At 40.2% G+C, this 13,535-nt stretch overlaps 1 protein-coding gene across 10 annotated transcripts in view; it reads left to right on the top strand.

The window, feature by feature from the left end:
• Positions 1 to 531: 531 nt before the first annotated feature.
• The window catches only part of DEPDC5 (DEP domain containing 5, GATOR1 subcomplex subunit), a 127,164-nt gene continuing 114,160 nt past the window's right edge, over positions 532 to 13,535 (top strand). For 8 of the 10 annotated variants that reach the window (XR_009604170.2, XM_060612614.3, XM_060612615.3 and 5 more), the window contains exons 1-7: positions 653 to 800; positions 1,505 to 1,628; positions 4,146 to 4,233; positions 4,623 to 4,669; positions 6,595 to 6,680; positions 7,580 to 7,663; positions 8,667 to 8,716. Coding sequence is in view for 9 of the 10 variants with exons in the window: in XM_060612614.3 (XP_060468597.1) it covers positions 1,571 to 1,628; positions 4,146 to 4,233; positions 4,623 to 4,669; positions 6,595 to 6,680; positions 7,580 to 7,663; positions 8,667 to 8,716 (413 nt within the window). In the remaining variant the exon portion in view is untranslated. Of the gene's footprint in view, positions 632 to 652; positions 801 to 1,504; positions 1,629 to 4,145; positions 4,234 to 4,517; positions 4,670 to 6,594; positions 6,681 to 7,579; positions 7,664 to 8,666; positions 8,717 to 13,535 lie in introns of those variants that run through there. The other 2 variants (XM_060612608.3, XM_060612616.3) reach the window with 2 other exon arrangements.

Raw genomic sequence — 13,535 nt, 5'->3', positions numbered from 1 at the left:
TCCGAGGAGTTTAGTGTCCCCTGTTCACCCGTCTGTGAGAGTATCAGCCACCTAATAGGGACGTGACCATTTCATAAGGGCGTCTGTGAAAGCTATTGTAGCTATTAACAACCAGAGAGGTACAGAATATCGTTTGGGGTTTGGAGGGACTTGAAAAGGGCACCCAAATGAATACTTCCCAGCACTGTCCATCGCATTAAATTGCGAGTGCTCAGCTTTTGCATTTTACAAAAGTTCTCCAGGAAACTATTTTGTGCTATTCACTAGCCCGGTGAGGCCAGGCGAGGGTCCATTAACACCGTTAATGGATCCGGGGAGACTCGCCTGAGTTTGCCCTGTCGAGGGACTGAATCGGAAACGAAGCTCCCGGTACGGATCTATGTGATAATGTCTGGGAATAAAAGGATTTTCTTTCTAAGGCTGGCTGCGGTCGGGTCACCGGGCGGGAAACGCAGGAGGCCGCCGGAGTTAGAGGCCGCACACGACGCCCCGCCCCTGGCGAGAGCCCCGGATGGGGAAGTGGCGCGGACACCGAGATGAGGAGGAGGCCCGGCCAGAGCGGCCCGGGGCAGGTGGGCGGGAAGGGGGCGGGGCCCCGGGGCGGAGCCACCGGAGCTGCGCGGGTTCTCAGGTGAGCGCTCTGTGGCTGGGGCGGGCAGGCAGGCTCCTCGAGGTCCGGCACGGAAGCCGCAAGGGCTGTGGGGCCGTAGGCGGGGCGTCCCGAGGAGACGCAGGGGACCTCGGGAGGGTTGGGGCCTCGGAGTCCCGGCCTGAAGGGGGAAGGGGCTCCGGAGCTGCGGGTGAGTGGGGCTACTCGCCGGGCCCGGGTTTGTGGAGCCTGAGGGAGGGGGCCGTGACCCAGGTTCGAGTCCACTTCCCACTCCCCAGCCCGCTGTGTGATCTTAGACAAGTCTCCATCCCTCTGAGCTGCAGTGACCGCTGCTGTGAAATGAGGGTTGGGGAGGAGGAACCGCCGAGAGTGTGTACAGATGGACGTTCGGAGAACGAACTCCTGCCTTCCTCCTGTTTATACTCTCCTTGCCCAGGAGATTGATCGCGGAACGTGGACGGTGGGAGTGTCTCAGTGTCTGAGTGACCTTGGGCAAGTCCCTTGCTCTGGCCCTCACTTTCCTCATCTACAAAATGAATGCGCTAAACCTCTTTCAAGATCTCTTTAATATTTGGGTGTTATTGTTTTAGATAGAGACAAGGTAGTGAGTGCCCAATTCACTACAAGGTTTCCCTTCAGGGTGTGATAGAATATATTCTTGGAAGTTAGAATCCACCCTGGCCTGAATTCCCCTTTGTTCCCAGATTTTGTGGTTGTTTTCTGTTTTTTGTTTTTTTTGTTTTTGGTCCTCCAACCCTCCTCGTAATTGGAGGAGTGATTTCATCCAAGAGTTGGTGCTGCCACTCATCTGAACAGTACTGGTATATTCACTGGCCTAAAACCAAAGAGCAGTTGCAAGGAAAAATCTGACATCCCAGCCTTTTTGTGTTTCAGTGGCAGGGAGGCAAGATGACTTCTCTCCCCCAAGCTTGGAACAGCTGAAGGAAACAACAGTACAAGATGAGAACAACAAAGGTCTACAAACTCGTCATCCACAAGAAGGGCTTTGGGGGCAGTGGTCAGTATTGATCCGTTTTGGGGGGTTGCGTAAGTTGGCTGAGGTTCTAGTGTGTCCAGTGCTTCAAAAATGACACACTGACTCGTGACAATAGAGGCTGGAAGTGACTTAACTGAGCGAAGCAGCAAGTGTAATACAGTAGCAGGGAGGGCAGTAGCATGCGAGAGCACAGGCCCCTTCTAAAAGCACTTGTGTTCTGATTTTTAAGGAACGATGTGAATGTTGCCAGTTTACTACCTTCCATTTATTTGTATTTTATATTATGTATTTACTATATATGTTCTATAAAATCCTAGTCTGCACTGGTTTGGCAGATAAGAAAAACTTACATTCATTGAGAGCAGTAGTAAATATACATTAGGTATGATCAAAGCATGAACCTTTGCCTGGTTTCTAGGCATAGTAAGAAGGAGCAGGACACAGCATATTGTTCTGTGCTAAACGAGATTTTTCAGCTCTGCCTCTAACTTTCCCTGTGACCTCAGGCAAGCCCCTAGTTTATCTTACTTACAACCTCAAGCACATTAGAACAGTTTCTCTGTTTCTCTTAACACCTTGAGTCTATAAATATGCAGAATAGGATGGCAATTAGTAATACGATTTTTTTCTTTTTGTAAAGAAATAATTTTCCTTTCTGTCCTAACAACCTTATTTGCTTCAGAAATTGGAATTAACAATACGATCAGTCATTTAAAAATTATGTTTTACTGTGTATTTGCTCTTATGTATGTGTAAGTCTCCCAAGGGCAAGGACTACCCAAAAGGGAAAACACTAGTTTCTATATCATAAAGTTTGTGGAGATTGAGTAAGATGATGTATGTAAAGTATTTAGCAGAGTACCATGCTCAGTGCCACTCAGTAAATGTAATCATTATAATTACCAGGACAATATATACCAGGCAGTTGCTATATTTAAAATACAATTTTTGGGGCACCTGAGTGGCTCAGTCGGTTAAGTGTCTGACTCTTGATTTCAGCTCAGGTCATGATCTCATGATCTGTGAGAGCGAGGCTCTGTCGGGTCTGTGCTGACAGCACGGAGCCTGCTTGGGATTTTGTCTGTCCCTCTGTCTCTGTGCTTCCCCAGCTTGTACTCTCTTTGTCTCAAAAATAGATATTTAAACAAACTACAATTTCTGCTAAAATGCAGACCTTTGTTAATATTAGACTTTGTATTAATGTCTATTAATGATAGATGCTGCCTAAACATTTGTGGAATAGAATTGAATAGACAACAGAAATAACTTGTCAGAGGGAAGGATGCAAGGCTATAGTATGTACAGTGTATATACAATGTACACAAGTCTACTATACAATGTATAGTTTACTATAGCTAGGTGCTATACCCAGTCTCCTTCAAGACTATGATTAAAAACACATCCAACAAACTTAGCTGTGTATCTATGCTAAACATAAAGGTTGTGAATATGATAAGGTCCCTTGTCCTTAAGGAGCTTTCAGCTTGATGTGACAGATATGCAAAAAAAAAAAAAAAAAAAAAAAAAAAGATAAAATGAAACAGTGGAATTTGTGCTCAGTGCTCAGGGAGTTTAATTCAGACTATGGAAGTTAGGGGAAGGCATCACAGAGGATTTGGCATAAAACTTTCAATGGAAGCAATGTACCAAATAAAATTTGGTATTAACCCAGTGCTTTGCCATCCTAGGTTGAATTTTTGTTGGATTTGATTATATTTGAAATTTAGATATACTTATTTGTCATGGATTTTAGCATAATTAAAGACCATATCTTTCTCTCAAAATTAAACCAGAAAAAAAAAATCACTCTGTCTTTATGGTTCTGAGTTTGTTATATAAGAAAGAGTTCTCCCCACTCCCAGTGAGGGTGGGGGAGATAAACATATGAAATTATGTCTTCCTTGTATTTTAAGAGTCTCATTGGACCCTAATGTGAACTGGTATCCAAAGTTTCTCCCTGATCAAGTGCTGCCTCCTAAAATTTAAGGCATTTTATTTGGCTTGTTTTTTTTCTTTTTCTTTTTAATGACATGAGAGGTGGTAGGCTTTAGGCAGAAGGAACCCTGGACTAGTAGTCAGTCTTGGTTGTACTGTTATCAGCTGTTTACCCTTAGGCCTGTATCACCTACATCATTTCTTCACTTCTGTTACATCCGAAGATTTATTATGAGGATCACATTAAGACAGTATTTTTGGAAATTCTTTGAACACTATATAAATGTAAAGGATTGTGCTGTATCTGTGGCACCCAGACGGTTTGTTCCCGGTGTATGCCAGGTATGTGATAACTCAAGGGAGTAAGGTGTCCCAGAGGTTTAATTTCCAGAGAGCAAGGACTGCTTTTTCCCTGGGATCGTTGGGGTGGTAGTAGAAAGAACATGATCTCTGAGGACAAAGGTCCCCAAAAGTTGACCCACTCATCTACTCACTAGCTTTGTCCCTGTATGAGGTTATGATGACCCAACCTGAGAACGTATACCATAACTGGTTGCCCACATGAGTCTCTTTTCTAATTGAAATTGCCCAATTATCTTTCAGATGATGAGCTAGTCATGAACCCCAAAGTGTTTCCTCACATCAAGCTTGGAGACATTGTGGAGATTGCTCACCCCAATGATGAATACAGGTAAACCTCTCATTAGGATCAAGGGAACTAATTGGACAGGCTGATGTTTCTGAATATTTTGTTTAAGGGGCTTGATGGGCAAGACAGCTCTTAGCTTTTACATAAAAATGTTCCTGTTCTCTAGGATTTGATAAACCGAGGATCTTTTAAAAAGTAGTCTATTCTTTCGTTTTTAAAGCTGAAATGAGAACTCTGAAAATTGTGTAGCATTTATCTGTTTCCTTGAGTGCAAGTGCATAGTTTCTTTGTTTCTAAGAGAACTTTCTCCCCTTGTTGTGCTGCAGGTTACATTATGTCCAGAGGGATCTATTTGCCTTTTGTTGGGGGGTGAAGAAAGCTGGTTAATTACCGCTTACAGCATCCCATCTCTTTGTTGCTTTTTTCTCCAGCCCTCTGCTTTTGCAGGTCAAATCACTTAAGGAAGATTTACAGAAAGGTAAGAATTCCATCTGTCTTCTCTAAGATTTTTGTACTTAGAGAAACTGTTTCAGAAACTGTAAGAAATGTCTCTTCATAATCTCAGGGAATGTGGGCAGCGTACTTCTTTCCTTATCAAATTGTGTTCCCTTAAAAAAATTGTCAGATATTGAAACTGCCAAGGAATGTCATTTGTCAGCATCTTGAGGGCACTGAAGGAATCATCATCTTTTTTTTTAAGGGTTTATTTATTTAAGTGATCTCAGTACTTAATGTGGGGTTCAAACTCACAATCCCAAGAGCAAGAGTTGCATGTTCTACTGACTGAGCCAGCCAGGCACCCCAAGAAGCCATCTTTCTTGTCAGGGGGAAAGTTAACCTGCATAGGTGAAGCTTTATGCTTAACTCCAAACAAAACAAAACAAAACAAAACAAAACAAAACAAAACAACTGTTGGCAAAGCATGCTTTCCTAAATATTTTTTCACAAGATGTGTGTGAAGTGCCTACTCTGGGTGAGACAGGATAAAGAAACATTGATCATTACCTATCACAAATGCAAGGCACTGTGCTGAGAGCTTTTTGTAATGTCTCTTTCTTTTTGTCTTCCCACACAACTCTTGACTGAGTGAGGAAACTTAATCTCAGCGAGGTGAATTAGCTTGTCTGAAGTCAGTAAGTGGAGGAGGCAGAGCCGCCATTCTACTTTCTCATTCTGGATCTGATCCCCTTACCATGGGGGATCAAAGAACCAAAATGTTAATTGATAGCAAATAAAGTAATTCCTTAAATAGTACTTAAAAGAAAAAAAATTATAATGTATTCTAAAGGATTGTGATGTCCATTACAATACAATATGATGGGGAAATATTTTATAAAATCCAAATCCTAATAGTTTCTTCCTTAGCCTCACCATCCCATTTCCTGCCACCTGTTATGTTTTTTATTTACCAGATGTATGGGTTCATTGAAAAGTTTGTTTCTCTCTTATCTACCTTCTCTACTTTAATTCCAAGTGAGAAATGATCTCCTTCCTCTTCTGAACTTTCATAGTTCTTTGAACTTTTTTTTTTTTAATGTTTTATTTATTTATTTTTTTTAATTTTTTTTTCAACTTTTTTTTTTTTTTAATTTTTGGGACAGAGAGAGACAGAGCATGAATGGGGGAGGGGCAGAGAGAGAGGGAGACACAGAATCGGAAACAGGCTCCAGGCTCCGAGCCATCAGCCCAGAGCCTGACGCGGGGCTCGAACTCACGGACCGCGAGATCGTGACCTGGCTGAAGTCGGACGCTTAACCGACTGCGCCACCCAGGCGCCCCTGTTTTATTTATTTTTGAGAGAGAGAGAGACAGAGTGTGAGCAGGGGAGGGGCAGAGAGAGAAGGAGACACAGAATCCGAAGCAGGCTCCAGGCTCCGAGTTATCAGCACAGAGCCTGATGTGGGGCTTGAACTCACAAACTGTGAGATCATGACTTGAACCAAGTTGGACACTTAACCAACTGAGCCACCCAGGCGCCTCAGCAGTTCTTTGAACTTTTTGAAGTTGCTTCTTAAATTCGTTATTTTCCTCTGTCTCCATTTCTGTCTTATTTTATTTTATTTTATTTTATTTTATTTTTTATTTTATTTTTTTTGCACAGAACCCGGTGTGGGGCTTGATCCCACGAACCATGAGATCATGACCTGAGCTGAAGTCAGACACTTAACTGGCCCAGGCACCCCTCTGTCTTTCTCGTATTTTAATTGCTAGAGGCTCAGGCTTATTTCACCTGCTTGCTTCACCTAAAAAGCAGAGAATTCAAAACTTTAAGATGCTGGAAGGCAGAGAATATTTCTTGCCCATGTCCAAGGATCATTTGTGTTGCATGTCAAATGAGTATTTATAGATTAGAAACTTGCTTCTTTTGAATATGTTATCTGATCCAGATTTCTTCTGTTTCAGAAACTATTAGCGTGGACCAGACCGTGACTCAAGTGTTCCGTCTAAGACCTTATCAAGATGTTTATGTGAATGTTGTAGACCCTAAGGTACGTTTTGGTTCTGGACTTGAATATCTTTTGGGAATGATTAATACCATTCCTAAAGGTTAGGTCTCTAAGGTAATAATGAGTTGCTTAAGTATAGTGTTGGACTATTAAATATGTGGTTGTATATAGGTCATTTAGATTATAGGTATTATGTAGGTTTCATTTAAAGCCCTCACCCGGGGCGCCTGGGTGGCTCAGTTGGTTGAGCGTCCGACTCCGGCTCAGGTCATGATCTCACAGTCCGTGAGTTCGAGCCCCACGTTGGGGTCTGTGCTGACAACTCAGAGCCTGGAGCCTGTTTCAGATTCTGTGTCTCCCTCTCTCTCTGAACCTCCCCCGTTCATGCGCTCTCTCTCTGTCTCAAAAATCAGCAAAGGTTAAAAAAATTAAAAAAAAAAAAGCCCTCACCTTTTTTTTTTTAAAGTTTGTCCTAAAAAGATTCTATATATATTCTGCTTGTGAAGCTAATAGTAAAATTTTCTATTGAAATATTATAATTTTTGTATGTGTTCTTTTTTTTTTTCTGAAATGAGAAATGATGTTATAATAGGTAAAAATTATTGTGTATAAGATACTATTTACATTCTCTAAAGAAATAAAACACAGAGCTCAGTGGCCTGTTTATGTGCCAGAGTCAAGACTAAACACAGAATTATTACTTTGGTACTCTTTTCACTTAATCATGATACAGCTGTTGTAGCATCTGTTGTAGACTTATCATCTGTGCTCAAAAGTCTTTCCTGGCAGGATGAAATTCTGTTTGTCAGGTTTCTGTTATTGGATGGTCTTCCAGTAGTTTTTTCTTGCTAAAATGGTTCTTCATGCTTAGTGTGCATTATCTTAAGACTATGAAGTGTGGCAGAGTAATGCAGAAAGATATATTTGATTATCCCTTTTAGGATGTGACCCTTGACCTAGTGGAATTAACCTTTAAGGATCAGTATATTGGCCGAGGGGATATGTGGCGATTAAAGAAAAGTTTGGTAAGATATGATTTAAAAAAAAAAAGTCTCTTATTTTTCCCATTGTATTAATAATCCGTGTTCCTCATAGAGATAGATTTAGTGGAGAGAAGAGTATAAAATCCTTTCCAATTCCAGCATCATAGATAATTATTGTAAATTCTTTGTGTATCTTCTTCCATTCTCTTTTTGTAGTTTTTTTGAGCTTTGATTTGCTTGTTTATAGATTTTTACTTCACATTTTTTTGTTTGGATGGTAAATTATAATATCGTTTTACATTTGAATGGAACTTTAGCTTTCAGATGTTCACATCACCTCCCTGTGGACAGGTATTTATTACCCATATAAATTTATTAACTTATAGATGTGAGAACAGATTGAAAAGGTAAGTCATTACCCAAGCCAAAAAAACCAGTCAGTGGTTGACACCAAGCTAGAACCCAGATTTTGTTGCTTCCAGGTTAGACTGCTTTTTGCCACATCCTGCTCCTGTTTTCTTGGTTTCTTTATTTTGAATTAACATTTTCCACCTAAAATGATCAGTTCATTGCAAGCTGGTACTGAACATTCTTCTTATTAAGCATTTTGAGTATTATGAAGCAACGCATTGTAGGTAGAATTTTCTTTCATACAGTGTATATTTTCAGAAAAAAATGTTTGCTCATTTTTTTATTGGATGGGAGAGAGTTCCATTCTATAAATTGAGAGCTGAAATAATAAATCAATGTTCTGTAATTAAATGAGTATGTAAATGTAGATATATATGCAAACATGTGTGAAGATAAGTGTATTAGTGAGCCTAGGCGTTTATTCTTACTGTTGTCTATACTTGCCACACTCGTAAGAACCTACTGTTATACCTGCCCCAGCAGGTTTCCCTATGGGGTAAATCTATTACTCCCACATTAATTGAACCTTGGGTTGTTAGAAGAAATTAGAAAGGCAGGAGACTTTCTTTGTGACCTTTTATGGCCTTGATGTATTGTTGAATCTCATAGTCTTTCTCTTTCTGTCTTCCCTTAGGTCAGCACATGTGCCTATATCACTCAGAAGGTGGAATTTGCTGGCATCAGGTAGATATTACATCACTCGTGACTTATCAGCTAGTAAACGGAAGTAGGATCTAGTGTAGTAACTGGGCTGCATACAGCATTGGAGGCATGTGGATGTCTGTATGATAAAATACACAATAGCTTAAAATGTTAGATTGTTGTTGCTGAAGCAAACTGGAAAAAATCCCAAAATGCGCTATAGTGGTTTTAAGATGAGTGGAAGTTGCTGAAGCCACGTGGTATTCTGTAATAAAGGAGGTATAGACTCATAATTTTAGAACTAGAAAAAGCCTTAGATGAATGTATTTAATCAAGCTTTCTCATTTTACAGATTAAAAAACATATTTGGAGATACAAAATGACTAGCACAGTAGTTCCTGGTTTGCTGCCTTTTTAACCATATTGCATGACTCTTGATTTATTATAATTATCCCTAAATTTCAGTTTGTGGAGAAGAGCAAAAAAGGGCCTTTTAATTCAAAGAGCACATTGTCCACAGAATAAGGCCTTCAAACAGTGCAAAAAGGTGTATAATGAAAAACAAATCCTTCTTAGAAAAAATGGTCTCTTTCCTGAAATTCATTATGTATAACACGAGCATATTTACATCTGGTTGACTCACTTTTAATGGCACTAGAATTGACCAGTGGGTTCTGGTGATGTAGTCTGGTCCTCCATTATGAAGTTCCCCATCAACTTTTCTCCTAATGGTTTCACTCATTTATGATTGTTGCAAGATGGTGATTTTCTTTTCTTTTCTTTTTTCTTTTCTTTAATGTTTATTTATTTTTGAGACAGAGAGAGGCAGAGAGCACATGTGCATAAGCAGGAGAGGGGCAGACAGAGGGGAGTACAGAGGATCTCGAGCAGGCTCTGCACTAACAGCAGAGAGCCCGATGCGGGGCTTGAACTCATGAACCAAAAGAGATCATGACGAGCCGAAGTCAGATGCTTAACTGACTGAGCCACCCAGGTGCCCGGGTGATTTTTCTACTTCAGTCATTTCTCCTACCTTTGTTAGCTAGAATCCTTTTTGTAAAGAACTTTTCTTCCTCAACTAGACCTGTTTGATTAATCTGAACTACTGATCCTAAAGGAAAGAAAAGATAAAGAATTATTTTTTTCCCCCAAATGGGGACGTTTTAAAAGTTGGAGGATCAAGGGGCTCCTGGGTGGCTCAGTCGGTTAAGCGTCCTACTTCAGCTCAGGTCATGTTCTCGTGATTTGTGAGTTCGAGCTCCATATTGGGCTCTATAGTAACAGCTCAGAGCCTGGAGCCTGCTTCGCGTTCTGTGTCTCCCTCTCTCTTTGCCCCTTCCCCACTTGTGCTCTGCTCTCTCAAAAATAAGTGAAAAATAAAAAAAAATTTTTTAAAATGTTGAAGGGTCAAGATTCCTTGAAAAATCTTAGAAGATTTTAAAGCACAGCCCACGAAGTGACTAAGCCTCGAGCAAAACAAGACATGCAACCTAGATTCACGCTTTCCAGTACAAGCTAGTGTCTCCAAAGTGGTGGGCCAGGAGTCAGGAAAGCTGTAATCTACTCCTGCACTGCTGGTGATTAGCAGGGTGATGTGGGCAGGTCAGGGAGACTCTTGAGTCTACTCTGCAAAATGAAGTGTTTGGTTTAGAATCTTTTTCTGTGAAGGACCAGAGAGTAAAGATTTTGCACTTCAGGCCACATGGGTCTCAGGTCTCTGTCCCAAATTCTTAGTTTTTTGTTTTGTTCAACATTTAAAAATATAAAATCCATTCTTAGCTGTGGGCCATACAGACATAGAAGATGGGCTGAATTTGACCTGCAGGCTATAGTTAGCTGAGCCCTGGTTTAGAAACCCACTCAGATGCCATTCATTCTTACAATTCTTGTTTTTCTGCACAAGTGCCCTTATCCATATGGTACCAGATATAGAAATGAAAACTCCTGACATAACGTCAGGTTTAGACTTTTAAAGATCTGTCCTAATATTTTGCTCATTCATGGTTAAATGTAAGCCACAAAATCTACCATTTCTCCAGAAGACTTATTTATAGTCTTCCTATGCTGAATCAAAAGTCACTTTTTTTTTCTACATGGAGGCATGCAAATTAAAAAAAAAAAAAAAAAAAGGAAGATGCTCTGGGACCTCATATAAAAAAAGATAGTCATTATTTATATAAAGTCATAATTATTAAATAATTTTTCTGTAACTTAGTCTTTTCACCCGGTAATTGAGTTAATACATAAGGACATATGAGACAGTTCCATTACCTTGAGACCCTGCCTTTGAAATGTCATTTTTCCTTCGAAGGTAAACATTTTGATTTTCTCTGACTAAATTCTCCATGTATTCTTTAATCCGTACTGCAATCAGTATTTTTTTAAAAAAGTAAAGTTTTAAAAGAAAAGTATTGTATGATCTCCTAAAAATTAGCATTTTGCTTTTTTTAAATGTGGAACTTAGAAACCTATTTGATAGACTTAGAAGTCTATTTTTTTTTTTTTTTTTTTTTTTTTTTTTGGGATAGAGAGAGACAGAGCATGAACGGGGGAGGGGCAGAGAGAGAGGGAGACACAGAATCGGAAACAGGCTCCAGGCTATCAGCCCAGAGCCTGACGCGGGGCTCGAACTCACGGACCGCGAGATCGTGACCTGGCTGAAGTCGGACGCTTAACCGACTGCGCCACCCAGGCGCCCCTTAGAAGTCTATTTGATCTCATTGTGAACAAATCTCATTTTTCCAGATAGAGTTTTTGGGACTGTTGACTAGCTAAGGTTTCTTTTTTTACTTAAAAAAAAAAAAAAAAAAATTGTGTGTGTGTGTGTGTGTGTGTGTGTGTGTGTGTGTGTGTATGGTTTCCTGTTGGATCTGCCGTACTGCAGAGGATCATCTGGGATCTTCTCTGATTTGAATTTGATTCTCTGGTGGCCATTCGGTTGGAATGTCTTTCCTAGTTATAGAATTAATATTAAGTACCACTTGTTCATCAAATGCTAGATACCAAGCATATGCTAAATATTTTTATATATAATACTTGCTCATTGTAGACCATTTGAAAAACAGATTAAAGAAGCAGGAAAAAGAAACAATTTACCACTCAGAATCAACCACTGTTAACATTTTGACACAGTTCTGTCAAAATGTAGTACCCTTTTTGGCTTGAGAACATATAGTATATATGATTTTATATACAATTAAAAAAAAAAAAGAGCCCAAAACAGTTTTCATAATTAAAAAGAAAACATTTATTCTAGAAAATTTGGGTAATACAGAGAGTATAAAGAAGAAAATTTACAGTGGTATATAAGCCTACTATGTGCAGATAACCATGTTTAAATTTTGGTGTGATCTTTTAGTATTTTCTTTTAAAAAATATTTTTTAGGGGCATCTGGTCACTCAGTCGGTTGGACATCTGACTCTTGGCATAAAGCCTGCTTGGGATTCTCTCTCTCCCTCTCTCTGTCCCTCCCCTGCTTGCTCATTCACTCTCTCAAAACAAAATTTTTTTTTTAATTAAAAAAATTTTTTTTAATGTTTATTTTTGAGAGGCAGAGCATGAGCTAGGGAGGGCAAAGAGGGAGGGAGACACAGAATCCGAAGCAGGCTGCAGGCTCTGAGCTGTCAGCACAGAGCCCAACACGGGACTTGTACTTACCAGCTGTGAGATAATGACCTGAGCTGAAGTTGGACACCTAACCGACTAAACTGCCCAGGTACCCCTCCAAAAAAATTTTTAAGTGATCTCTGTGCCTATCGTGGAGCTTGAACTCAAAACTCCAAGATCAAGAGTCACATGCTCTACGGACTGAGCCAGCCAGGCTCCCCTTAGTGTTTTATTTTCATATATACATACACATGCTTGTATTTTTACTTAGATGGTGATACTATGTGTACTATTTTGTATCCTTTTTTTCCCACTTAAAAGCATATAAACATTTCTGGTGAAGTTAAAACTCCTTGTAAATATTGTTTTAATGGTTCCATGATACTCTGTTTACTTAACTGGTCTGCCATTGCTGGACATTTAGGTTGTTCAAAGTTGTGCTGTGTGGATGACACTACAGCGACCATACTCTGCGTTTATTTTAACTTCATATTCACAGAATGATGAAATTTAGCTGTAAAAGATAGTGGAGATCACTGACTCCCAGCAGCTCACTTGATAGAAAAGGGAGGGGAAGTGCCTGCCCAAGCTGCTACATAATTAAGGACTAGTGCCCCCCAGGTCACCTTTACCCTCCTGGGAGTTGGCCATGTGCCATTCTGCCTCTCTTGTAGGAAGCCATGTGCACTCTTGGGTTTTGCCCTGGGGATATGGATTTTACACTTGCATCTGTCAGTGGCTCTGTTTCTTCCCTTGAATCTGCGGAAAAGACAAGAGAAGCTACCTCAGGGCCAACCTCAATTCCTGTTTGGGTAAGAGCAGATTTTAGGTTTAGGAGCAAAGGTCACGATTGCATTTTCTCTGTGTGTTATAAAGAACCATTTCCATTGGAATGATAACTGTTTCATAGTTCACCAAGTCCTCTCATTTATAGTATCTCATTGGATCTTCCCAAGAGCTGTAGAAGATGGATGGGGCAGGGTTATTAACCACATATACTGATTTTTCAAAAACTGGTTCAGATTGTGGCTTGACCTCCACAGGGAGTGGAGGTGCAGGAATCTAAGCCCAAATTTTGTAACACTACTTTGTCTATACATACTAGCAGAAGTTGGTGAGTTAGAGCAGTAACAATGAGCTCCATTTAGAGATCTGGTTAATCTAGCATTCAGTAGCCTGTATGCAGAGTACTTCCTGCTAATAGAACTCAGAGATCTTGGGAACATTGCATCCTTCCTTCTGTTAAAGAAACAG

Source organism: Panthera onca, chromosome D3 (genome assembly GCF_046562875.1).
Source record: "Panthera onca isolate mPanOnc1 chromosome D3, mPanOnc1 haplotype 2, whole genome shotgun sequence".
Taxonomy (NCBI): Eukaryota; Metazoa; Chordata; class Mammalia; order Carnivora; family Felidae; genus Panthera; species Panthera onca.
This window is presented reverse-complemented; position numbering and strand designations above follow the sequence as displayed.